Raw genomic sequence first — 27,651 nt, forward strand, 5'->3', positions numbered from 1 at the left:
CTGGCAAGGTTATGGCATCTGTATTTTGGGATGCGCATGGAATAATATTCATCGACTATCTCCAGAAGAGGAAGATCATTACCAGCGACTATTATATAGCATTATTGGAGCGTTTGAAAGACGAAATCGCAAAGAAACGGCCTCATATGGCGAAAAAAACAGTTTTGTTCCACCAAGACAATGCAGCGTGTCACAAGTCGATGAAAACGATGGCAAAATTGAACGAATTGAGCTACGAATTGCTGCCACACCCACCGTATTCTCCAGATCTGGCCCCCACCGACTACTGGCTCTTCGCAGAACTCAAAAAGATGCACCGTGGTAAGAGATTTGGCTCAAATGATGAAGTAATCGCCGAAACTAACACCTATTTTGAAGGCAAAGAAAAATCGTTTTACAAAGGCGGTATCGAAAAATTGCAAAAGCGTTGGAATAATTGTATCTCCCTAAAAGGGGACTATGTTGATGAGTGTATCGAGAATATATTTTTGAATGGTTTTGAAACTTCTCATACTGTGTGCTTGAGGTGTGTTATCTTGTGTTATTTTTTATAAATTTTAATATTTTTTTTAAAATTTGTCCTGATATTACTATACTATATTCAAAAATTAGAAACGCAATTCTTTGATGTGACAAAAAAACCTTAATTTAATCCTTCTCACCTCGAAACAATCTATCTATTCAAGTGTTGGTTAATTGTAGTGCTGTAGTTAATTATACCGTTTTTGTGCTTTTTCTTAGTAGGTATGCTGTCTGGCTTAGGTTCTCCACATTATTTTCTTTTTTTTTTTGGAATATTTTAACTGCATTATTTTAATAACTTGATAAATTTACGATTTATCAGACTTTTGCCATCTATAAGAACATTTGTCCGTTTATTTCTCTATGTTAATTGTATTTTAGTTTTTTTGAATTTTATGTAATTACTCAATATAATTCTTTTCTTTTAGATTTCTGTTGAATTTTTATGCCATATAATTAATAAAAAATTCATTAATAAATTTTAGACTCATTAAAAACGTATTTAAGCGCACTTAAAATCGAACACAAATGGAAGCACTCCAAGCATATAAATTAGTAAACGATAAAATTACGGATAGACTTCAATAAGCGTTGAAAAATTTAATTATAGACAAAATGTTAATGATAATGTACTACCAATATAGTATTTACCGTTATTGCCAATAGAGACACGATATCAATAATAGGTTATCAAATGAGCCAAATGAGACCAGGCAAACTGCGGCTTGGCAGACTTGCAGACATTGTGGAGTTCACATGTTTCTGTGTCTCCGTACGTGAGCTTGAGCGATTGTCTGTCGGTTATAGGTGTGGGTAATAGACAGCGTCTGGGGTATATGCTTTTTTGATATAAAAAGGCACATGTTTGTAAAGAAAAGTAGTAGAGTGTGTGCACAAAGTAATTGTGCTCAATACTACATTTTTTTAATAGCTCCTTTTTTTCTCGTTGAAATTTTTGCCTTAGCGGAGTAGACTCATTAATTTTCCACTTTTAATGAATTTGCGCGATACAAACAAATAGCATTCAACACAGTAACCAGAAAAATGAAAAAAAAAATGTCTAAGTAAGCGAAATGGGAAAAAATGTGTGGGGATAATGTTGCAAATAGAGTGAAATAGATAAAATAACAGCAAAACCGCTTCGTATATCCTTTTTCCGTTCCAACCGGTAGCAAAATTTATTCGCATTTAACAAAGAAAATTCTTGGAAAAAACTGTAATCATGAATGAATGCGTTTCACACCTTTTTTCCTGTGCACTGCACAAATCTTACTTGGCTTTTATATTTTTTCCATAAGATTTTTTTTCTGAGTTATTCATGGCAGCTGCATTAGTTTGCGGCTGCTGCATTCTGACTTTTATGTGCTGTTCCTATTATAATTGCATTTTTTTTGCACATTTCTCATCAAATGTCCTGTACGTGCTCTGGGTATTATTCGAAATAACTTTTAATAAAGTAAATTTATAAAAAGTGTATGTTAAGTTTAAAGTGTAAGTATTCAATTAATTAAAATTCAATATGCCCAACGTGATATTTTAGCAAAAGTGCTGTAGTGTGGCACAAACGTTTAATTGAAATGCTGACAAGTTAAAAGCTCATTTAAATTTCAATTTGGCAGCTAAGCTGGCATTAAGCTTTGAGTTACATGAAACACATTTTTAAGCATTCAAATTAAATCAGCTTTCAGCTTCTCCTATACCAATGCTGAAAAATCAAATAAATCTGCTTCAAATTAAAAAAGAAAAGAAAAAATCAAATATAAAAAAATCCGAAATAGACAATGAAGTAAGAGAAAATATCTAAATGCATTCTTGCCCACGTTCCACGTTATCCTGTTTTACATTGTATAAGGATTACATTAATTTTCAACTGCCAACTGCGGACAAAACTTATATATTCTAAGCAACTTTAATTTAAATTTCATAGCACATTTTTCTATTATTTTCACTATTTTCTATTATTTTTTTCTTGTTTACTTTTTGGTAGAAAATATGTTTTTAGTTTGCTGTGCATATTTTAATGTCAGGCACTGTGAAATGACAAAAGAAATGTACAAAAAATATTTCAAAAAAAATCGCAAATTTTTTTTTTTCCTTAACTTCAGGTGAAAATGAACTTTTTAAATTAAACTTACAGATAAGTCCTTTTTTTGGATGCTTTATTTTGCCCTTCTACTTGCACAGCTATTGCAGTGGTACTTTTTTTAGAATTTTAATTCATATTCCTTGCTTATTTCTTTTTTGAGAAATGTTTGCACTTCTGTCACTTGGTTTAAGCAAATCAAAGCAAAGTCACAAAAAGGAAATGAATGAGTTTTAATAAATTTGCATCTATTCAAAATCTAAACGACATATGTATGACTTTTGGTTGAGTCCTTACAGATATAAAATGAAACTGTGGTGAAAAATTTACTCGGACAAAACAGGAAATAAATCTCTAAATTAAAAGGGAAGCCAAAAATTGTTGATACCTTTTTGATGATAAGGAAATGTTGGGCGACCTCAAGCAAAATTAATAAAATCTACTACAAAATAGTATAAAATTGTGTACAGTTTAAATGGGATTTGTATGGTAAATTTAAAAGATTAGATTTTAGTTGCACTTGCTTGAAAAAAGCACTTGAAGTACTTCAAAAGCATTATTAGATGAAGGCAATATTACTAAACGTCATTATAAAGTGTGATTACTTGAAGTAATTTTTATATTTTTATATTTTATATTTTTATAGATTATATTTTATAATAAAACTACATAACTAATAGCCAAAGCTATTGTCTGTAGTTGTGTTCATGAACACAAATATTAAACATTTTTGGATGTGCTTCTATACTGAGTTTTTCGTTGACTGCTTTTTTATAAATATGTTGAACTGCTGAATAAATAAAATATAAATCAATAATAATATAGATCAGCAAAGTCTTCAAATACGTTTATATAGACTTTTAAAACAGTTTCATCGCAATTTGTATTGCGCTTTCGTACTTCTGAATACTAAAAATAAAGACCAAAGACCAGTCCGTATAATATTTTTTTCGCATTACTTAGTGTTTGAAAATGGTTTAAAATTATCCGAAGCCATGGCCTATCCAAAGCAAAGGCCTACCAGTACTGAGTGAATTTTTCAGGATTACGTTTTTTTTTTTTTTTTTTTTTATATATATAAATTTATTTTATTTGATTAAATAAATTTTATAAAAGTAACTAGCTAACAATATAATAAGCTAACAAACAATTTTAATCAACAATTATAAAGAATTTAATTAGAAATCACGCGAGTTCATTTAATTTCAGGATTACGTGATAATCGAATTTAGCTTAATTAAATTTCTTTTTAAGAAGGAGTCTGAAAATTATAATTTAATATTTAATTATGTTAAGTTCTACATTACTTATTTACTTATTTTCGAAATTCAGTTTATTTAAAAAAGAAGTGTTAGTAAAAGTAAAGAAATGCACACAATATAAAGTTTTGAAACAAAATATTTTGATGTAATTTACGTTACGTTACCAAACACTTAAAATTGATTTAATGCAATCAACTGGTATAACTTTTTTTGGGATTTCAAATCTGGTGCAAAAAGAAGCTTGCTGAAGCTGTGCGTATTGCACTTATACGACGATTGCACGTAAGCATCTTAGTTGCTTACAACTGCATACCAACACTCCAGCACTCAACACAACAATTCTCATATGCTTTGCAATTTCGATGTGTAATGGCGTGTTTTTTGCAAAGCAATTTACACGATTTAAGCAGTTTCCTTGCTATTGTACTTAATACTGCTTTTCCTACTTATACTTCCCGCTTATCCTTTTACTTTATTAAGTGAAAAAATTTTTTCCTCGGAAGAGAAAAAGCTAGGAAGGAAGTATTTGTGCAAAAAATTCAATTTGTTTCGTTTGATGTTTTGATTTATGTGTGAAATTTTGTAATTTTCTTACTGCAAATGCCATGCCATACATGCAACAAAATTATATATTGAATTAAGGGAAAAGTGAAAAATGCTGCAATAAATTGCATTTCGTGATTAAATATTTCGCTCGCTTCAATGGCGCTGAGTTTTTGATGGATTGATGCGAACTCCTGTTCCGCTTTTTGAAGCGTGCAACTTCAATCACCAACTGACAACTTCATTACAGTTAAAAAATTGATTTTAATTAGTGCACTTGCCTTTTGAACTCTAATCCGATTTATTTCAATACAAAAAGATATTAATTTAATTAATTGTTTCGAATTTAATATTTACAAATTGCATTGCAATAAGTTATCAAATGATACATTGTTTCAGCAGGCTTTTAACACGGCTTTTTTATTATGATTACTAACACTGTTTTTCAACGCTTGCCAAATTAATAAAAATTATTGTTATTGTTTCATACAATGTAATGATTTATTTAATCATTACATTCATTCAACTTGGTGACTGCCTAATAAATTGAGTAGAAACTTGCAGATAAAATAGTTCAGAGCTTTATTAATTATTTAAGATACAATATTGTTTTCAAAGTTACAATAATATTTGTTGTTGCTTGTTGCTGCTCTTGTTACTGTGCCATTTTATTGTTATTTGGTTGTTGTTATTGTTGTTATTGTCATTGTTTTCCCCTTTGTTTTTAGCCTTTTGTGTAGCTACTTTTTGCTTACAAGCACATAGCACAAAACAATTGAAATACTATGATTTGCTAAGATTCACAAAACAAAGTCATTTAACATTTTCCGTTGCTTACTTTTAGGCGTTGGCAACAGTTTGACTGACGCATTGAGAAAAGATTTATGATTAATTAATTATGAATTTTTCACAAATCCACAAATTATCTTCACTGATTAATTATTGTTATTTATTAGTGCTGGTGTAGATTTAAGATAATGGATTTTGAGTGATGGATTTAAGTTGAACTATTAACGTTTGTGAATGAGTGGAAAAGTACTTAATGTGATAGCAAAGTGATGAGTTTACATGTTAACAAAAGGCTCTTTGTGTCATTGAAATTATATTGTAATAACATAGTAACTACTAGTTCATGAACTTATTAAACGAATATAATAGGATATATGCCCTATAATAACCGGTTGAAATACAAAGAAAATTATTAACAGCAATAAACGAAAAATATGTCGTTTGTTTGAAATGTGTGAAGTGAATGTTAAAATAGTTTTTAAAAATAAATTTCAAAATAATGATAATCTAAATAATGTTAATATTTTTGTATAATAATTTAATATCAAAATTTTGCTTAAAGGAAATGAAAAAAGTTAGGCACAACATAAATACATTTTTAAAAAATTATATTGAAAATAATGTCATATGGGTAATTTTAGTTCTTGTATAAAATGTGACACTGAATCAAAATCAGAAAAATAAAATAAAATTTCCAAAGTATTTTTCCAAAAAAAATTTGTTTTAAATTATTAGTTAGTATTAGTAACTAAATGTGAACTATATATTTTTTTTTGAACTATTTCTAAAATAATAGATCAATTATACTTAAAATGCTGATAGTTTAAGGTTTTCATCATTTATATAACCTAAGAAATGGCTATCTAAAAATTGGTCTTATATGGTAGATGGTATTTCCTATGAACAAGAATAAATCTTTCTGCGGTCTAGGCAAAGAATATAGAGATCCATTCTTTTGTACGGCGCAGAGAAAAGAGAAAGCGACCTCTATTGGGAAAAGCTACCAGGACTATCCAATCCAAAATGCTTTTAGGGACTTACAACCTAAAACGCTTCAAAGATTGTATAAAACAAACGAATAACCAAAAAATTATTACGGGATTACTTAATCTACTGTCTTTTCGATCTTTTCGAAATTACAGTGCAGTGTAATCTCCCTTTTTCATTTACTAATTTTAAATTTAAATTTAATTTAAAATTAATTTCTAATTTTTCTATTTCTAATAAAATTCTTTGTAAGAAACAATTTTTTCAATACTTACAACATCTATTAACTGTGACAGCCGTAGACCCATTTTGACCGTTAAACGATCAGAATTATTGCCCACAGGCCTAATTAAACGATTGTAATTGCTTAAGAGATCGTCGTATAAACGTTTTGCATCTGGGTTGGCCAGGCCGCCGGTGGCAAATTGTAACGCTATGAACACAGCTGCAAATAGCACGCTCCCCATCTTAGGCCAGGTCCACCCCTGAAATCGAAAAAAAAAATATAATTAATAATCAGAAATTATTATAATAAATTTAATATTCTATTAATTTTTTATAACAGCGTGAAATATTTATTATAATGGGGCATATTTTATTTGTTAATTTTAGTTAATTTCACTAGAAAATTATTTTTACCCTAGTAAAACACATTTGAAGAAATTTATGAAGTGAAGAATAATATATGATTAAACCAATAATTTGATTTAATATATTATGGAGACTTCTATATTCTGATATGTTATATATGTTAGAACATTTAAAAATTAGTGAAAAATATAATACGAAACAATAAAATTATGAATCATCACATTAAAATATATAGATTTGTCAAAGTCTGTATGGAATCAAAGGTGGAGTCAAAGCAAATATTCAAATAAATTCAAGCAAGAAATATGAAATATTGCAAGAAATGTGACAGTATTGTAAGCTTCGATAAGGTTTGGTAATAGAGATTACTATTTAAAACAACTCATTGCTTACCAAACAATATTAAATATTATTTGCTGTCGAAAGATTTTAACTGCCCAACAGTTCTAAGATAGACATAATAATTTGACCATTGTTGTTTCTGATCTATGCAATTGATTGTTCTCAATATTTAAATCGCTTTTCAATGAGCTTAGTAGATGACATTACGATAGTTAGATCCCATTTAAATAATTGAAGTAAAATATATCCCAAACTATATTTATTCAATAATTTCTCCTTTGTTATATATATTTCATGTAGTTTGTTATATTAGAATGAATTCTCATATCGAGATATATTGTTTTTGTTTAAAAAACTTTTTTTGTAATGCTAAACCATACTTTAAATGCTTTAGTTGAGTGGTAGTTCTATGAGATAGAAAAAAGGTTTATAGAATAAATAGTGAAAATTCATTTTGGTTTATTGCAATTGTATTTTAGGTTTTTCTCATTTATTGTTAATAATATTATTTATAATAAATATTACTATTTATTCTGATTTGTTTTAGGTATCTACTGTAGAATTTCCTTGTTTTATCACAATTTTTGTAAGATCATTCCTAAGGCATATATATTCCATACATATTTTACTCCCCTAAGCGATACCTTAAAAGTTAAATTGTGATGCCTGCTGTATTTTTATGGCATAATTGTGGAATAGGGCTTAGAATCTTTCTGAGCTAAGGCATGTTTGTCGAAAAAGGCGATTAAAATACAATAGAAACCACTCAATACTGTTTAGAATATAAATGGTAGTAAGTCTCACTTGCAATATTCGAATGTGGTATGAATAGGTGTGAATGTGGTACCACAGGAGTACCACATGTAAAGTTGTATTTTAAAAATGGGTGCTGTATAGTACGAGAAAAGGATATCAGAGATGTTAAAGAAGGCTGCCTTTTTACAAGAAGAAAACTGTTTCCAAACCTGTACCTTAAGTTAGTACCCACGAAATTCGCTAAAATTGTAATGAGGCTTTTAGAATCGCTTGTGGAAATGAAAAATGTGGCATTAGGTCTCCACAGCAGGTAATCCCGTAAAAAAACCAGGACTTTAAGACTTCTGTATCTTCATGGTGTCTTCTGTAGTCTGCAGAAGACTTACTGCATAAGTTAGTAGCGCTTTGTTGCATGCCTTCTGTGTACATGTGTTAAATTATTGGGCATTTATTTCTGTAACACCTATTCCTAATTGAACTGAAGAAATAGAAGATGTGATGGTTTTCTATTTGGTTTGTTCTATGGTCTGTTCTTATTTTTCTCTTCATTTGCTATTTTATGATTTTAAATGTCTTATAATTATTGTAATATTTTTAAATATTGATATATATAATAACAACTCTTAGTCAGTGCAGGAACTTTTTTCTTTTCATTTTTAAGTCGAAATCGAAAAGCTGATTTTAAACTACATTAAAATTATGTGGTCGTTATTATAACAGTTATTTTAGGTATTCTCACACTAACTGTGGGATAGATATTTATATATTAGTTTTTATATATAGATATTCATATATAAAATATTGTGTGTGCGTTATTTATATACTATATATCAGTAGTTATGTAACAATTCAATTTCCTACGAAACCATTTTTTGAGAGTCTTCTTCTTCTTTGAGCAATTTCAGTTGCAATATAAAACCAATTTTCTACAATTTTTTGTGCACGTGCTTAACAAAGTGTAAAGTGTGCAATAGAGTTTCGAGCGCACGTGCACACTCACACATATTTTTGGCAGCAGAGAATCCTAAGATACTCGTACGGAGGACTATCAGACTATCACCGCAGCAGCAATAGCAAAAACAGAAATTCAATTTCTGCTCACTTTTATTGCAAAACGCTTAAGTGCAAAATTTGCCAAGTCGTAAATTTCTGCAATGTCAAAACTGTTTTGTATCGCTCGCAACCTTTGGAAGCAACTCTATTTAAGGTTTGTACGCAGTTGCTAAAGGCTTCAAATGTGTGTGTATGTGTGTGTATGTATGCATGTGTGAATATGAATGGGTGTAAGTTAAAGTTTTATGCAGCATGCAATTTTTAGCTGCTTACGACAGTTGTGTGTTGTTGTGTGCTGTGTCGAGTGCAGTGTGCAATGTGCAATGTGCGAGCACAATACGTGTTTGCGCCGCCATTTCGAAACTCGAACGACGTCCATTTTATTCACTCCTTTTCAATTGTTTATGTTTGTGTGTGTGTGTGTGTGCGAATTGTGCCATATTTTAGTATGCATGAATGTAGCAAGGCAATATTTGCGTAGTTCACATAATCGCTACTTTTGTTGCCTTTAATGTACACAAATGTGCACATTTAAGTAATTTCATCTCAACATTGCGTTTTCTTGCAACCAACACTGACAACACTTGCAACATTCGTGTGAGGCTGTGAGTGTGCGCTAGTCACTGAGTGTTTGAGTGCATTCAAGTAGCTTTATTTGTATCTTTTAGATATGCACATTTGTGTGTATGCTGGCGCATTGTTTGGAATTGGCAATTTCAGTTACTAAAAGTAGTTGCACAAATATGGAAAGCAAAATTAAAGAAAAGAAATTCCATTAAAATATGATATTACACACTTTCGCACTAGAATGTAAATATGAGATCTTCAAGAGTGTGCAAGAAAGTATAAGAAACTATGCACTATCGTTTTATACCGCACTAGTGGTATGAAAATTTTATTTATTATTATTTAATGCAATCTTCAAGATGCTAAGGCCACTTCAAAGGAACAATAAAGAAGCTTAATTATAATCTTTAGTATTGCACTGTCAGAATATTTAGTAGATTTTTGACCCGCTATGGTGAAAGACAAAACAATAAATTTTTAAGATGTTTTTTTGAATATAAACAAATGTAATTTCAAGTTATGCGATTAAATTTTATAATAGCAGAGCAGCTTTTTTTAAAAGAAGAAAGAAAGTAGATATGAAAAACAATAAGAAAAAATTTTATTTTAAAATAATTGAATATTGTAGTGATCTTTAGAAATATCTGTTAACTTATTTGTTAAGTCAATAGTTTGTATATAATTTATTGACAGAAATGGCTAGATTAAAAGTTTGAACCTGCTTTTCTTAAATAGAAAGAGATAGGTAGATGTGAAATACAAATATTTCACATTTTTTCATACCTTAATAATTGAAATAATTGAATACCTTAGTGGTTAATGGTAGCTTAATGGTTTGTATCTAATTAATTAACAGCAAGTAGCGGGCTTAAAAGTTTGAACCTGTCCAATTTGAGAGAAGGAGTCATGTTTTTCGTTTTCTAAATAAGCTTGAATTTCTAAAAGAAAATATAAATACTCAAAAAACACAAATTATGTGAAAATAAAACCCTTAAGTGGAATTATTGTACATGATAGCAATTTATGATTATCAACTCTTAAATATGAATTTATTTTAACACTTTATTCTTTTATTCTATACTTCATATATGTGCCGGTAGCTTACTAAGAAGTTTAAAACTCTTTTCGGTGGTGTGAAGCTTGAAAAACTCTTTAGAGATTTGCAAATTTTTGAAAACTTTTTTGTACGGATTTTACATATCAGCATTGCATACTTTCAGGTTAAACTTTTTCTGTGTGCAATTTATGGTAAAATATTGATCAATTCCTAATTTGAAGTGAACTTTGAAATTGTTCTACTGTTTACACATATCTAAAAGAATATGGAAACATTATAAATATACAGGAAAAAATTATATAAATATGTTGTATGTGGTATTTATATGAAAAAAATATATTCTAATTTCAAAAATTTTAAAGAAAGAAGAAAAAACAACGGTGCGTATGAGTATTGCAAATCACAGGAGAATAAAAAACATGTTTCATTCAAGAACAATAAAATACAGCTCAAATTGCACTAAAAAACAATAAAATGAAATTTACATTGTTTTTCGGATATAGGTTGGGTGAGGTTACTTTGGAGACTCTTGAGGTCCACTTAAACGCATTTTGTTGAAATGTAAATCTCAAATGGCTAACAATCATTTTAAAGCATCAAAAAATCATTTAATGTTTTTGTGGGGAAGTCTTGTAGATTCTTTGACACAGTAGATACGCATACCACATAACATAACATATGACATGTAGTTACACTGCATGTTATTGAAATATATATTCAATTACCTAGTCTGAGTTCCTGTGATAATGATAATAAAACTGATACAATCTACCAACACTGTTTTTCAGATCACTTAATATTATTCCTCCAATCATAAAAGTTCAACTTGGCTGCGGGTGCCAGTATACCATTGTGCAAAAGTCTCCATATCGTTGCGCTCTCCTATCATAGATGTTAGTACACAGAAGAATTTTTTTTTAATCATAGGTTAAAAAATTTATTTTTTTTTTGCAGTTGTGGCATGTATTTTATTTAATTTGATTTTTGATGTATTAAAATTTGACTCTAAAATATTCAAAAGTATTAAAACTTATTTGCGAGTACGAAAATTATTTTGGCCCTAAATACGGCCGAAGTATTTACTTAGAAGTGAAATGCCGGCATTTATTCACAGTTAATCAAAAAGTAGAGATTTCATTAGATCCAAACATTGCTGGCAAATGTGTCAGAGTAATTCAAATAAGATATTGTTTCAATTTGCAGATGTAGATGATATACTGCATTAGGGAGATCAATTAACCATCTCAAAGGTGCGCTGAACTAGCTTCAAAAAAATCAAGACAGTTCCATCAGTGTGAAAAGTTATGCCTTATATTTTTTTTGAATATACATGACGTAATACTGATTGAATACCTCTAAAAGCAACGTCAAGGAAATACATATTACTGAGGGTTTTAAAACCCTTCCGACGTTAATCGACAATCGTTTAACCTTATAAAATCTATTCTATATTACCAGTTCTAATTAATTTTTCCTACGCAGATTTTAATTCCATATGTTACTTGCTTACAATTAATATATCTTTGAAACTATGAATCATTATCAAATAAACATAAATTAAAAATTAAATTTAAAATTGTTTACTTGCTAACTAAAATCTAATTACCTGTTTGTGTATAGAGACGTTCTTATCGAAAGATTTTGATTACTTTATTCACAAAATCTTCTCGAGAAGTTCATTTATTAAATTTATTTTAATTACTAGTAATTACTTTTCCTCAAATTTATATTTCAATACCTAAAACTCCAATTTAAATGCAGCTGTTCATAAAATCTAGCCATAATAGCTGTATCTACGTTCTCATATGAGTACACAGCACTTAAGTATTTCAATTAGTAAGCAAAACAAATTAATTATTATGAATTATTATTTTGAATTTCACTTGGTTTGGATTATTTTGTGCATGAAGTGTGGTAAGCAATTTTCATCATAGTTAAGGCGACCTAATAAAGTCGTTTATTAGTTGTGTAGAAATGTAGCTTAAAAGTAAATATTATCGGCTGATGAGCTTAATTTAAGCCTCTTGAAAGGATGCAAACTAATTTTAGTTATAATTATATGGTACGAATTGCTAAATATCTCTGTATTTCATAGTTTGTTTATATAAATTAAAAGTCATTTTTAGAATTGCTTGTATTACACATAAAAAAAAATTTATAAGTCAATTTAATATTCTAAAATCATTTATGAATCACATATCTTAAGTTCAGTTTAATGCATACGTATTAAGTTTTGATTACCTATTCAGAAGAAAATAATGGCAAATAATTTATTGGCAGTACCTATAGGTATACAAAAAACTTATACCTTTTTTTTAGCAGTTTTTCTAATTTATACAGATATTAAAATAAGGTATTAGATATCACAAAATATTTGGATATTCAAAAAAGCACTCCTAGATATGATAATAATGCAAGTAAATTATTTAAAGAATCATAACAAATTATAGTAGACTACATTTTCTATACTCCTTAATACTAGATTTCGTTTCAACTGTTTTCCAAGCTGAAAAAAATTTCTCATCTATGTAAAGATGAGATAGATAAGTATAGTCACTTTCTAGAGATATATGCCGATAAGTTTTTGAACTCTCAATTAATGACTCAACCTCTCATCTTAAATATCAACTATAAAGAAATTATTTCCCATTGACTTCCTTTGGCTATGCGATATCATAAAGTTATATCTACATATTTGAATTTGGTATAAATATATTTACAATTATAAGTAGTGCAGTTCATGTACTATACTATATGATTTAGGCAATCATATAATATACAAGGAAACGAATAGATAAGCATTCTATTTATTAGATGTGCTTATACAGAATATAAGTTTGAAGTTTCTTTATATATAAATGTAGGAACGATTATAACTAGAAATCGTTCGTAGTATAAACACTAACCTAAAAATGAGCTAGAAGATTCAGACAACGACCGATATCCACCTAATGTTCTAATCAGTTTTTTAAAGGACTTCAGATATAGGCAATTTTAACTCACTTAACAATTATCATTGCTACTATCAGACTAGCTTTCTATCACCAATACACGCTCCTGTTCATTATTAGATCTTCAATGCTTTTGTTTCAAGATATTTAATATGAAGTTTCTAGAAGACGGGTGTAATGGTATAAAAATAATTTGAAATAAATATTTAAATAAATATTATATTAATGCTACAAAATACTGCTTTCTTTGAGTAGAAAATGTTGCTTCTTCTGATGAATTATTATGATTTCCTTAAAAATTTAGAGATTAATATGCAAACGTGAATTATACATCTCGTAACGAATCTTTATCGCCGAGATTTCGCTCTTCGGATTCCAGGTTCAGTCCTACAATAAATTTATTTGATAGGAGCAGTGGAAAGTTTGCGATGGTATGACGTATGACGTAGACAGAGGTTTTGCTACTAAAATCTAGGTTTCACTGATGTGAAATCAATGGATGCGTGGTGGAAATGCAAATATCTGCCACGCCTTTTACGGTTACTAACGAAATGTGTATTTCGACTATCCAGATACGATTTATTGGTGATCGCAAATGGGAATTGTGAGCACCTTCGAAATGGTCAGTAAAGAAATGTTGATTTCGTTAGCCGTGGATGGGTATTAATATCTCTGTGTAATTATCACCTTAACACTGATCTACTAACGAAATGTTGATTTCGTTAATAATAAAATTTTATGTTACAATCTATTTGGATTAAACTTATTGACATCAAGTTACCTTAAGTTACGCGGAATTCTAGAGTTCTTACCGGCTACATATATATACAGTCCGTATAAAAAATAATTTCGGAATTAAAAATTTGAAAAACACGCTTTGACTGTGTTTTATATGAGAAAACAATATACTGTTGCTCTCTTGACATGGTCTCAATCATATGTATGACCGAAAAGTGGGACTAGTGGGGGAGGAGTGCATATTTCGATATTTCCTTTTTAAGAATAGTAAAATGTAAAAACAAAAACAGATAATTTAAAAAAGAAACGTAATAAACTTTCACTTAATATGACTGTTTTCTCTTTTTGAAGTAAAATTACAATTTTAAAGAAATGCGTTTCAAGGCAATTGTTGTCGTAGATTAAATTTTATTGAAGAGGTTTAAAGCCATATTCAAAACAACTTTCAAAAAAGTTTATAAAGGATAACGTCAAGCATTGGCGAAACTATATTGCATTGGTTGAACTGCGTACTTCAGCAAAAATGTAATAAGATTTTTAATGCTATTTTTATTTCATTAATATTTTCATTCTAATAACAGAATAAAATATTTACTACTGAAATTTACACTCACTCTCAGGAATGCCAAAATAAATCAAATAACCTGCTTGATTCCTTATAATACTTTAAAAGCAACAAAATAATTATTGGTAAATTGAAAATTATTGGTAAATTGAATTATGTGAATTTAATGAGATTGTGTATTTTGTGAACAGAATATGCACATAATTAGTATATGTTTCATTATACTTGTATAATAGGTTTTTAGAATTATTTGTTACGAAAATGTTATACAAAAAACTTACAAAGTATGCTGGACCTTTAATCAATATAAATAATATATGATATATCATATATTTGTATAGCAATGAATTAGTAATATTATTAATTAATATATTAATTTTGTAATAATATAATTAATATAAATGTTAATAATTATATTTTAATATATAAGTATCTAAAACTTTTTGACTGGAAAAGACTAACTCACACGATTTTATGTTTTGAGCCAAGCCGTTCAAAAATATGCTAGGCACTGCATAGCTAAATTATATCGAATTTATTGTGAAGCATTAAGTCACTGATTAGTTTTGGTTTTATAAATTGAGTAGCTCACCTTAACCATTAAAAAGTGAATTAAATTTCATTGTAAAAATATGTACATTTTTTATTACATAAATAAAACTTGCAAGACCTTCATCACTACGTTTTCTTTAATGCTTTTAAGATAATATTAAGGCTCGTACGGAACTTAAGGATATTTAAAATGTATTCAAGGAAAAGTAATATATTTCTTTTTTCAAATAAACTATAACCTTTTTAATCACAATAACTTAGTCTCTTTCATAAACCATACAAAGAAGAATTTACTTCAAACTAAAAATATTGTATATTTTAAAATGTTTTTCTTCATTTAAATACAAATTGGGAAAGGATGAAATAACCTTTTCGTAGTCTTCTCATTCAATATGTCATTAGTTAGAGAACTTGATATCAAGCACAACAAATACTCGGTTGCGCATACATTAACAAACAAACTTATTAATATGCACATAAACTTACGAACACAAAAGTACTATATAATGGAAGCAAACATACACACAGATACACATACTGACACACACACAGGCCTCACTCATATAATGAACTAAGCGAAGTTAGAGAAATTTTCTTCTTAGCTATAGCAGCGGCAGCAGCTTTCGTCTGAGGATTTACAATTTGCTCGCTTCTCCAAACAGAAGCGTTTGGTTGCTCCGTGCGTATGAGTGATATTACGAAACTTAAAATTTAATTCAAATGTTTAAAACGTGTGCCACATACTAAACGTGATTATACTGCATAACAAATCCAATTTCCAATGCAAAACCGAAACTAACTCCAAAGCGAGTGATATGAGCTCGGTCTGCTTGGTTATATCTATCCATACATTGTATGACTTCCACTCAGTTGGGAGAGAATAAACCAAATCCGTTTTAGGATTTCTGCTGCTTGTTTGCATTTGTTGTTTGTTCGTATTTCCATTCGTTTAGCTGGAATAGTGTGGCGATGGGCAGAATGTTACCAATTCATTTTGTGACAGTGATTTAATGTAACTTGAAGGAATATTTGATAATTTGTATTCGTTTGCGTATGTGAGATAAAAATATTTGCTTACATTTGTGTATGAAAATTCAGCATTTCTGCATAATAAAACACCAAAAAAACAAAAATGTTATTGAAATACAATGAAATTACACTATCAACCCGAAATGGGAAAATATATTTCAATATGATAACCACAAACAAACAGAAAACAGAGAATACCATAGAAAAAATAAAAATGAGAATAAAAATATCTAAAATTTATGGTCTTTTTTGGTCTACAATTGCAAACTGAAAAATTCTCATAAATCAATTTGCTTATTTATTTCATATTTTATGTTTGCGAACAACAAATAAGCAACATTTATTTTCTAAAACGAAAATTGGGGTGCGGGGAGTTTTCTGTTTATGAAATATCAATTTTAAATTAAGTGTTTGTTTTTAATTGATGTGCTTCAATTTGTTGATTGCTCAAATTAAAATTTAATTGATAATTAATTAGAAAAAAATTGGATGGATTATCAATCATTGAGAAGTATCTGCATTACACTGTAATTTTAGGAATATATGCATATGTATATGCACAGTTTTAAAAAGTATCTTAACTTTTGAAATCATATACTTTTAAATATTTTATAATATTAATGTTTAATATTGCAAACACCGCGTTATCAAATCTCAAAATGCTTACAGGCTCCTCGGGGAGGTATGCAGATCTGAGGTCAATTATTGCATAGTCTGATGAAGTGATAAACAATAATCTAGTCAAGGTGTAGATAGGGGTTTTGAAGAAACCTCGAGTTAAAAAAGAGTATAAGTGCTTAAGTGCACTAGCTCAAAACAGCTTCAACATAATAATTGTATAATAAAATATAATAGCCATTAGTAAATGATAAAAATAGGACGTCAAAGTTTGTTCAATCTCCATATAACACTGAATTTAAAAGGTTGTTATTCTCAAAAATAGATGGTGAATCACTTTACAGCGAATCATGATACAGTTGTTCAACTCTGTTACATATATATGCTAACTAGATTCTGCAAAATATGTAGAAAACATTATAAGTTAAGCTAAAGCTTGCGTTACTATTTTAAAAATGGTTTTAAAAGTTATTCTGATTCTATCAAAAGAAATTACACATGGAAAGCTTCTCAGATACTAGATAAATAATGAATAATAATAGGTTTTACTTCATTAAAAAGTGATATATTTGCATTAAGTTCTAATTAAGCGCCGTATTTCCATCTACCATAGATGAGAATAAAGCTAATCTGTTATCAACTTTACTGTTTCTCCAATTTTTGAAAACGAAAACCGTGACATTAACTTGAGACTAAAATATTGCTTTGAAGATCTTGACATACTAACGATGATGTAAAACTATCTCACATGCATGAACAAATGCCATCTATAATAGATTACTTGCTTATGTCCTTCGCATTAAAATATTTATTCAAAGCTAGAGAATTTGTGCATAGAGCCACCAATAATTTAATTAGCTGGTCCCAATTATTTGGAGACTAAACAGTTTCAATCAGGTTCTTAAATGGCATCACTTTTCTATTATGTAGAAATAAGCATGGGCGGTGTCAGTTAGAAAATGTGTTCACGGAGTCAGTAAAGTTGGTATCACCGAAACAAGTTTTGAAATATTCTGAAAAATTCTTTTAAATAAAAACTTTTTGCTTTTGACGGGGGCAGGCATTTTGGCCTTATATATAAGATAAACACTATTTTGCATTACCGTATAGCATTACCGTAAACTATTGGAATCGAATATTGGCGAAAGGTACTATCGAGTTAAATTACAAGTTAAACGCGTATTCACAATTACACCATATAAATTGCAGGATCCCTTAGGGAAGTATACTAGACCGATTGTTGTTTCTGTCGAACTCATAAGACTTGCTAGGTGTATTCTCGGAACTTTTGCAGGCGACACGATAATAATGGTTACAGGTACAAACAAAATGGTGTAAACCACTAAACTGATAACCGCTTTTCAGAAATTGAACAACGGACTTATAAATGGAAACTGGCAGCTAAATATTAGATCCAAGAAACTAAGTTGGCTTGTTGGAAGAAAATCTAAAATATCTCAGCAAAACTAACTTATGATATACAAACAAGTCTTTAAACCCATTTGGCTCTATGGCGTACAAATTTATCTTAGGGATGTAGTTGTTAGAGGATGTGGCAGTTAAGGTTAACAAAACAAATTATGACAGGCTGAGTTAACGCTATTCCGGCGTTACTTTACCCTTGAGCCTAAGTTGCTCAAAGGACTTTTTGAGTCGTTTTGGCCAGCAAGGAGATGACTAGCTCAAATCTACATTGTCACTTTAATAAGTAACATTACTTGTAATATTAAATTAAAAAATCTCTTATCAGTTAATATGAGTAGTTGTTTTAAATTTAAACTTTGCAAAAAAAAATTCTGGTGAGTATGTAAAAACCCAAAAAGAAACTGACACAACTTCCTTATATTAATAATATTCCTAATTCTTAAGATATTGTTCACATGTTGTCGAATGTGGTCTTAATCTTATATAAGAAAATTTTTGAATTAGCTCAATCTTAGTGCAACAAAAGAGCTTGTAGATGTTCTACACAACCACTTTATTTACTAGGTTTGCACTCATACTTTCAAATTTTTTGGATTTTTTCATTATTTCTAAAAGGAAGGAATAATGGAAAGAATGTAAACAAGCATGAAAGAAGAGCATTGAGATTTTTAATGGAAACATTTGAAGGTTAATAAGCAAACCCAAAGTAAACGTTAAATAACGAATTATGTGGACACGTAGTTGGAAAAAACAGAAACTTCAACAGGCATATATATTATGTTATCCCTGAAGACAGTTTCTTAAGATAACTTGCATGAATTTGGATGACTTGCAGAAAGGTAATTAAAAGGTTCATATATAATATCAATACACGATTATAGATATTTTATAACTTTTTTATGACTTCTTCCAATTTAAACTTTTGTTCTATAAATAGAGCAAGCCCACCGAGAAATTGAGGTCAAATTGGTAAAGTTGCGTTTCCTTAGTGAACCAAAGTGAGCCAGTCGGTAACATTGTGTACATCATACTTGATCAACCAAATGTGGCCAAGTCGGCTAATTTGTTAACATTCCTCTCTTTTCAGATAAGATATAATAAAGAGACCTCAAAGTAATAAAACATCGTTAGAAACAAATTTTTTTTAAATTAAATTGCATTAAAATCTCTTTATTTAAACTATTTTTAACACTTAATATTGTAAAAACTGAACCATATATAATTCAATAAAAATACGAATTGAAAGCTTAAAATATCCTGTTTAATTTTTACTAAGAATAAGATTTCGGGTTAGAAAAAAAATATTCTTATAATACTGAACAGCCGTAAGCTATCCCAGCTATCAAGAGTCGTGACAAGATTCTTTGCAAGTGGAATAAATCTTCATTTTAATATTTATATGAATTGCTATATAAATAAAACATTATAGTAATTATTCTTAATTAGCTCCATGTCTGATTTCATTTTCGTAGTTAATGAGTTATGAGTTATTTATTTGAATAACCATCACTAATTACACTAGTTTACAAATAATGAAAAGTTTTGTTGTCCAAAGACGATACCTATATTTCCTATAGGGATATTTTTCGTAGACCTCGAAAATCATAACGATTTTTTTCCTCAGTACCGTTTTCGAGTTATTTGCAAAAAACTGAAGTTACCACAGTAGTGCATTATTATCAAATTAAAGGTGAAACTTGCATTTGTATGGTAATATTTTAAGCTACATGACGTTAATGTAACTTAATTGGTTGATGGAAAATGTTTGTTTTACGCTTTTTTCAATTCTTTTCAATTTTCAATGTGATAGGACTCCTACAAAAATTTTAAAAAAAAACTTCTTTTTCCATTGATGTTAAAGATAATTTTAGTACAAACATTTTGAATGGTTTAACATAAAAATCGAATAAAAGTTTTAGAAGGTATTCGCCATTTTCCAAATAATTATTTTCATAAATGATGATGAATTGAGATAGAAGCCTATAAAAAAATAACAGATCTTGATAACTGGCATCAAAACTTAGAGTAAAACAAGTTCTGAAATAACTATAAGTGCTGTGAATCAACATATATATATGTATATGTACATGTATGTATATCTAATGTATTTGGAACCAATTTAATAAAGAATAATAGTCAGCTGCAAAATTGAAAACTACTTTGAAATGGATTTGAAATGGATCCTAGTCTTATACTAGGAATTAGTATGGGGGCAAACATGAATAAATGAAGTCTTAGCATTACCGTCATAATGTAAACCAATATTAATAAAGAACTATGTAAATACATTAGGTATATGGAAGTTGTAAAATATAGTTCAAGTCATTTAAATTTTTACTGAAATTAAATTTTACATTTTAAATAAAATTTTAAATAAATGATATAAATTTATCACGTATTAGTGTTTCATGTACTAAATTCGAACGGCATTAACATAACGCACATTCATCTCAGATTTACTAACGATTTATATGTTTACACTTCACTACTTCGCTTACTGACAGTTCAAAAATTAAAACAATACAGAATAAAAATTTTATTTATGCGAAAATATTTCATATCATACGCAATTTTCCAAATGATTTACCATTTTTTACTTCACCGTCATCAGTCTTGTTCCGTGTACTCTTTGTGGCTTTGTGTGTCTCCGCATGGTTTCTGTGTATTTTTTGTGTTTTGTGTGTTTTTTGCAGAAGTCGTGTCACCACATATTTATGTCAATGCCTTGGCACTTTTGCTACTCATAAAATAAAAGTCTGCACTAATTTTTCAAACAATGAAAAATAAGTAGATAAACCTCTTCGCCAGCTTTGCTGTTAGCTTCACTGTTAGCTTCACCCCTTTTTCTTTAGCGTATACCAGTTACAAGTGAAGTATGACAGCTGCTTTGCTTGGATTTATGCATATTTCATATCACAGAGAAAAGAAGGAAAACAAGTTTAAGAGGAGAAAGAAAGATTAAACCAATTACAGTGGTGGAATATGACTCGCAAATGTGTCATGCTGCAAATGTGCAGCTTCAAGATTTCCGCAAATACTACTGTCTCTGTACTGTCTCTGTTGGTTTTGTTTGAATATGTGTTGTTGTTGTTGTTTTTATTGTAGTTATGCTTGTAGTTGTTGTTCTCAATTTGATTAGGTGATTGATGTTATTGTGTTTCAGTGAACTTTGTGGTCTAAGGGTTATACCTACTTATGGGTGTGCTAAAGATATTGGAATTAATGTTTGTATAAGAAAATAAAAATATTGTGAAGTTATTAAACTTTTGAAAGATTGATAAATGGAGTAAATTTAGATTGATTACAAGTACAATCAAATTATAAAAGTATTGTTTTATGAGAAACAAATAAGTATATAGTTTATAAGAAACATTTGATTATGCTATAGTGATTGTTGTCTTATGCTACACTAAACAAACAAGCAATTTTGTTCGATTATGAGAATTGTATATATGAATGCGCTAAAGTGCGTGCCTTAAGATATAATAATTGAAAATGGTTTGTATGTTAGTGTATCAGTTTTACTACACTTTAAATTAAATATCTAATTAGTGATAATCAAATGATTGTAATTTAAATATAAAATTGTTAATTCCATGTTCCGATATTATATAAAATATATAATTTTATTTTAATGATATAAAATAAAAATATGAAAAATAAATATAAAATAGAGAGCAAAAAGTAAACAGAACTTAATTAATTAACCTTCATTATTAATGCAATCAGTATATCAAAACTTTTTTTACATTATTTATTTTACATTGTTCACATCTGAGTAAGACATCTGAGTATCTGATGGACAAACGGTATTGCTGACTGATAAAGTGTAAGTTAATGCCTTTTTTCAGTAAAAACTATTTTGCTTTTATTTAAAAAACTACGTTTAGGTAATTACATTTTTGTAATGCATGTATTTTTAATGTCAATAAACTATATTGCTACACTCTCAACAAGTTCATACTCTTTTACTTAAATAATCATAGCAATCCTTTACCGGGTTTCGGCATGACGTGGTATTCCTCTACAGAATTCACAGTTTCACCAGTCTCATAGATTCGGTCTTCATCTACATCCTCTTTCTTTAACTGCCTCTTCAAATACCTTATTCGATGGAACATTCTGATGACATGACCAAACCAACAAAAGCACTGGATATTAATTCGCAATGCCATGATGAAGCTCGTACAGCTCGTGGTTCATTCGAGTGCGGTAGTCATCCTCAATATGTAGAGGATCGAAGAACTTAGGAAGAAAAAATGCGTCTTCAATGTCAAAAAAAATAAAAATTATTGCATATAACAGTTAAAAAAAATAATTGAGTAAGTTAATATAGAGGTTTTTTTGAATAGTAGTGTACTACAACAACAAAAATTCATTTTTATATTATTTTAATTAATTGAATTTTTGGCTGACCATATAGCTGTTTCGAGTATTGCTAAATACCCATCATCAGTGGTCTTGGATATAATTCTTGTATTTAATTATTTGTAAGTAATTTTTTGAGACTGCAGGACCCAGATTCGTACTCGTGTCCTGCCAAATTTGAAGCTCAGAGTCAGCGCTCCTGACTCTGTTCAGTTGGTGTCTCAAAGCCGTACTTGACTTTTATGTTCTCACATTTTTCTGGAATTTAGTTAATTCATATGTTAAAATATGCATTATATCAAAATTAGGATTCAAAAAAATTAAAAATTAGGTATGTTAAATTTAAAATTCTGGAAATTAACTGAAATTTTGAGAAGGTAAAAAAGTTTAAAAAAATTTTTTTTTTGAATTTCTTATCAAACTAATTTCTTGAAATATTTTTTTACTGACTTTAGACCTCAAGTAATGCAAATTATAATTTTAAGCCTTATGGGAATATTGGGTACATACGCCTTTAGAAAAAAAAATTTTTTTTAATGACATTCTCAAGTTTAAAGGCAAAAAAGAACGCATCAGCAAACTTACTGAATACAAAAGTTTTTCAAAATATGAAAATCAAAAAAAAAACAAGAAAAATATAGAAAAAGCAACACAAAAAAAAAAATATAACAAAATGTAATAAAAAAAGACCTCAACTAAGAAAGTATAAAGAAGAAGAAGAATAAACTAAAGACATCTCGAAGCAAGCCACATATAAAAGAAAACAAGCAGAAGCCTGTAACCAAGCTTACAAACGTAGCAATTACAACTAATAAAGCAAATTTTTACAACAACTACGGTAAGAAGACTGGCAGCAACAGCATTGACAGCATTTATAGCAGCGACGTAAACTGCAAAAGATGAAGGACAACAAATATATAGTTCAGTGGGGAAAAAGTATTACACGCATTTATACACACATACACACACTCATAAACATACGTGCAGTAGTAGCTTGTAGAGAAGTGCACACCTCAGCGTAAAGAGCATAGTTAAAATCGCTTCTTACTTTGCTTAATACGTTTTTGTTGCTGGTGTTGTAAGTGTTGTTGTTATTTTCCTCCCATTTGTTTGTTTTTTCGTGTTTTTTGTGTTTTTTGTTGTTTTATAGCCGCAAGAAATAACATTCTTTTGCTGCTGATACACTGACGTTGTAACTACAGCTTAACTGTTGTTATTACCCGTGCTGCCAATGTTACCATACTTGTGTACTTAAATATGAAAAAAATGCTTTTTAACTTGTAAAACAACAAAAACATACATTAAAGTATAAAAAATATAGAGAAAAAAGCGAAAAAACCAAAACAGAAGACAGAAATATAAATAAATAAAATAAAGTTAAAATAAAATATAAACAAAGAGAAATAAAACCTTTTTTTGTATTTATTTTAACATTCGTGTTGAAGTACTTGCGAAGGTAGTGAAAATCTGCAGTGTTTGAGGAATGAGTGAAGAGCGTTTTTCTTTCAAATAATAAAAAAAGTTCATGTTTTTTAAAAAAGTATGTATGTGGGACAACCTATTCGATTGCATGGATTTATATTTGTGTGATTGGCTGTGTATACATATGCGTGTGTTTAAATAGCAAACTTTGTTTTATGTGAGATTAAGTTAAAAAAATAATTTAAAACTTATTATCATCGTTTTGATACTCCAAATATATATATAAATATATATTTAGAATTTTGATAACAGTTAAGTGTTCCATCAGAAAAGCTTCGTGTACAGTTTAGTGTTATTTTAGAACAGATAAATCTTCTTTTAGAACAGATAAGTGGTATTTTATAACAGTTTGGTGTTCTTTTAGAGCAGTTTAGAGTTCTTTTAGAGCAGTTTAGTGTTCTTTTAGAGCAGTGTAGTGTTCTTTTTAAAACAGTTGAGTGTTTTTTAAAACAGTTTAGTGTTCTTTCAAAAGATCTGGTGCTATTTTAGAAGAGCCTTTAGGAAAAGTTTGGTGTTCTTTTAGAATAGTTTATTTCCTAGATTGCATTTTTTAACTTATTTTTAAGCTGCGGCAAAAATTATATCAATAGATGCACTTATTTTTTCAGTTTTGGTAGTGATCTGTGATTCTTTGAATAGACATATAATCAAACAATGTTTATGTATATAAAATTTAACACTCATGCATTGTGGTCTGTTTAAAATTATAAAAGTTACCCCCTATAACTAATTATCAAGTTAGGACGATAAACAAAACAAATCTTTTAATATGCCGTAGTACTAAACATCGAATTCTAAGTTTTATCTAAAAATTTCTGATATATTTTAAAATAGCAAACGCCACTAGATAGTTAATTTGGGACAAATATCTCATTACACTAAATATTTTACAATAATATGCAAGCGAAAAATATAAGAAGGACTTGTCATAGGATGAAATCAGCTATTAAGATTTGAAAATATGTATCAATGAATCAGTTTAAAAATTATTAAATGACTGAATTATTAAACTGAATTTAAAAACGACTCCAATAAACTTTTGCAACATTCAGGAGGTAGTATGCTATTGTTAACTCTCAGAAATTGATGTAGCATATGCTCAAGATGATTTAAAGAATTTTGTGTTGTCTGTTTTTAGTAACGAAAGTTTAAAAAACGCTATTTATATTATCGAAAATCTATGCAGGGTTATTATGACGTAACAGTAAATTCGGACTTTAAATAAGGGAATGTTGTGGCATAAGAATAAAAGTACGTTTTATGCTAATACTTCATATTCAGTACCTAATTTTAAAAAGTCTAGATTAAAATACTATGAATGGATTTTATTGCAATCATATAATATTTTTTTTATATAAATTATTTCTTTTTCAATATTATTAGTATTATTTCGATTTTTTTAAATTATTTTATTTACTTTAGTATAGGCCAGATATTGTCAAGTACTGTCATTAGATAACATAGCTACCATACTTTTCTATCTTAACGCGTCCAAGTCCATGAAAAATATTCAATATACTTACTCCCTATTTTTCCGTATTTTGGAACATTCTTTTCTAGTTAACCACGTCAACTTTTCCTGGATAATTTTTGCGAAACTGTATCATTTTCTTCTTTTTAATAAGTTCTCTCATTAAATATTATTTTATGAGCTGACTTCTAGAACTCTAATAACATTGTCAACATGAGGTTACTGCCTTACAAGTATGAATCATCAATATTTTTACACTTCATTATAGATAATTGATGAAAATATTCGCTCTTTAAATGACTTAACTCACTTATCCTGTTATTATTAAATTTCAGTTAATTATTAATTATGGACAACACATTTGCAGAGTTAAACATCCCCATGTTAATGCATAGTTAACTGTCAAATTAAATTATCTTTCATTATCTGCGAGCATAAAGCAAAGCATTGTTGCGGTTACTACATCGATTTACATGCACTCTACATTCAACATACAACACACACTGGCAATTACATTACACCTTTTGAATAATACCCTACTACACTGCTGTGTGAATTTTTGTGTGCCTTGTTTCATTCAAATATTCAAAATACTTGCCATTACACGCAACTTTACCACTCAATGTGTTCACAGTTCCACGCAAATGCAAATTTCAAATTAAGTTTCATAATGGTTTTTATTTATTTTTTTTTGCTTATTTTTTCTTCCTTCATTCACTTTTCTTTACTCCCACCATTCTAAATTTAAAATACCTTCGCAGTTACTTAAGTAAAAATAAGAAGATACTAAAAAATATTTTATTCTTTGCTCTTGTAATCGTTATCATTACGGTGTGCACCACCACTACCGCACCGCTACTGCTACTATCGCGCTGCTTTTGTGTCAATGCTTTCGCTGACTTTGCCACTGTATGTTATGTATAAGTACTACCATAAACCAAAAGCTGCTGCAATAGCTGTCTTTGTGGTGGTAATAGCAGTAGCAGTAGCAGTAGTAGTGGAAGTATTAGTATTAGTAGTCGCACTAACAACAACTGATGCTTCTGCTGTTAATGTTTCTGTTGATAATGATGATGAGGTCGTTAATAATGATAATTATATACATAATAATGATGTTGTTGAAAGTGATTTATTTTCTTACGTTGCTAATAAGTTTATTAAGTCTACACCTTGTGGTCGCTTTTGATGTTGTCAGTTGTGTTATTTTGTTGTTGTTATTTTTGTTACAGTGTTTACTGTTGTTGTTGTTGGAAATATTGTTGTTGTTGTTGCTAGCATTACTGTTGCTTGCTGTTGAAAACTTTAGTTGAGTTTTATGATAAAGAAGCTCTTAAAGTAGCAGAAGTTTACAGTTTTTATGCTAGTTGCTTTCATTTCTTAGCAATTTATCTTTTCAGCAACTGGTTTGTTAAGAAAATTTTTGCAATTTGTAGTACATTTATAATTAAAATTAATTCATTAAAAAATAAAACAGTAATTAATATGTAAAAGTTTTTAATTAAGGCTTACCGTACGTATGAGTAACTTATATTGTTATTAAGTGGGCATGAGTGGGAAGTACGAGAACTTTTTGTTTAAAATAAGTTAAGCATATATTAAATAAAAATAAATATAAATAAATCTAATTATGACTTTTTTTCTATGACAAGAAATCCATTTCGAACGGAAAAGGGAGTATGAATGGGAAATCACTGAAAAATTGCATATTTCAACAAAAAAAGAAATAAAGAAAAACTTGTTATATAATAAATATCGAATTTATTTTTTTAAATTTCAAGAAAAACGATTGAAAAACATAAACATATTATGTACAGACGCATATCCTACATACAAAATATAGACCATTCCAAAAACTCTATTTATGGACAATTATATTTTAAATCGTACATATCTACTAGTT

The 27,651-nt window shown here is 28.9% G+C and overlaps 1 protein-coding gene across 1 annotated transcript in view; it reads right to left on the reverse strand.

The window, feature by feature from the left end:
• LOC119675745 (acetylcholine receptor subunit alpha-like 1) overlaps positions 1–27,651 on the reverse strand; it is a 257,042-nt gene that overhangs the window by 18,422 nt on the left and 210,969 nt on the right. Inside the window, exon 2 of the mRNA XM_038086950.1 lies at positions 6,462–6,671. Coding sequence (XP_037942878.1) covers positions 6,462–6,653 — 192 coding nt within the window. The 5' untranslated portion in view covers positions 6,654–6,671. The remainder of the gene's footprint in view (positions 1–6,461; positions 6,672–27,651) is intronic.

This window comes from Teleopsis dalmanni, chromosome 2 (genome assembly GCF_002237135.1).
Source record: "Teleopsis dalmanni isolate 2A chromosome 2, ASM223713v2, whole genome shotgun sequence".
NCBI classification, from domain to species: domain Eukaryota; kingdom Metazoa; phylum Arthropoda; class Insecta; order Diptera; family Diopsidae; genus Teleopsis; species Teleopsis dalmanni.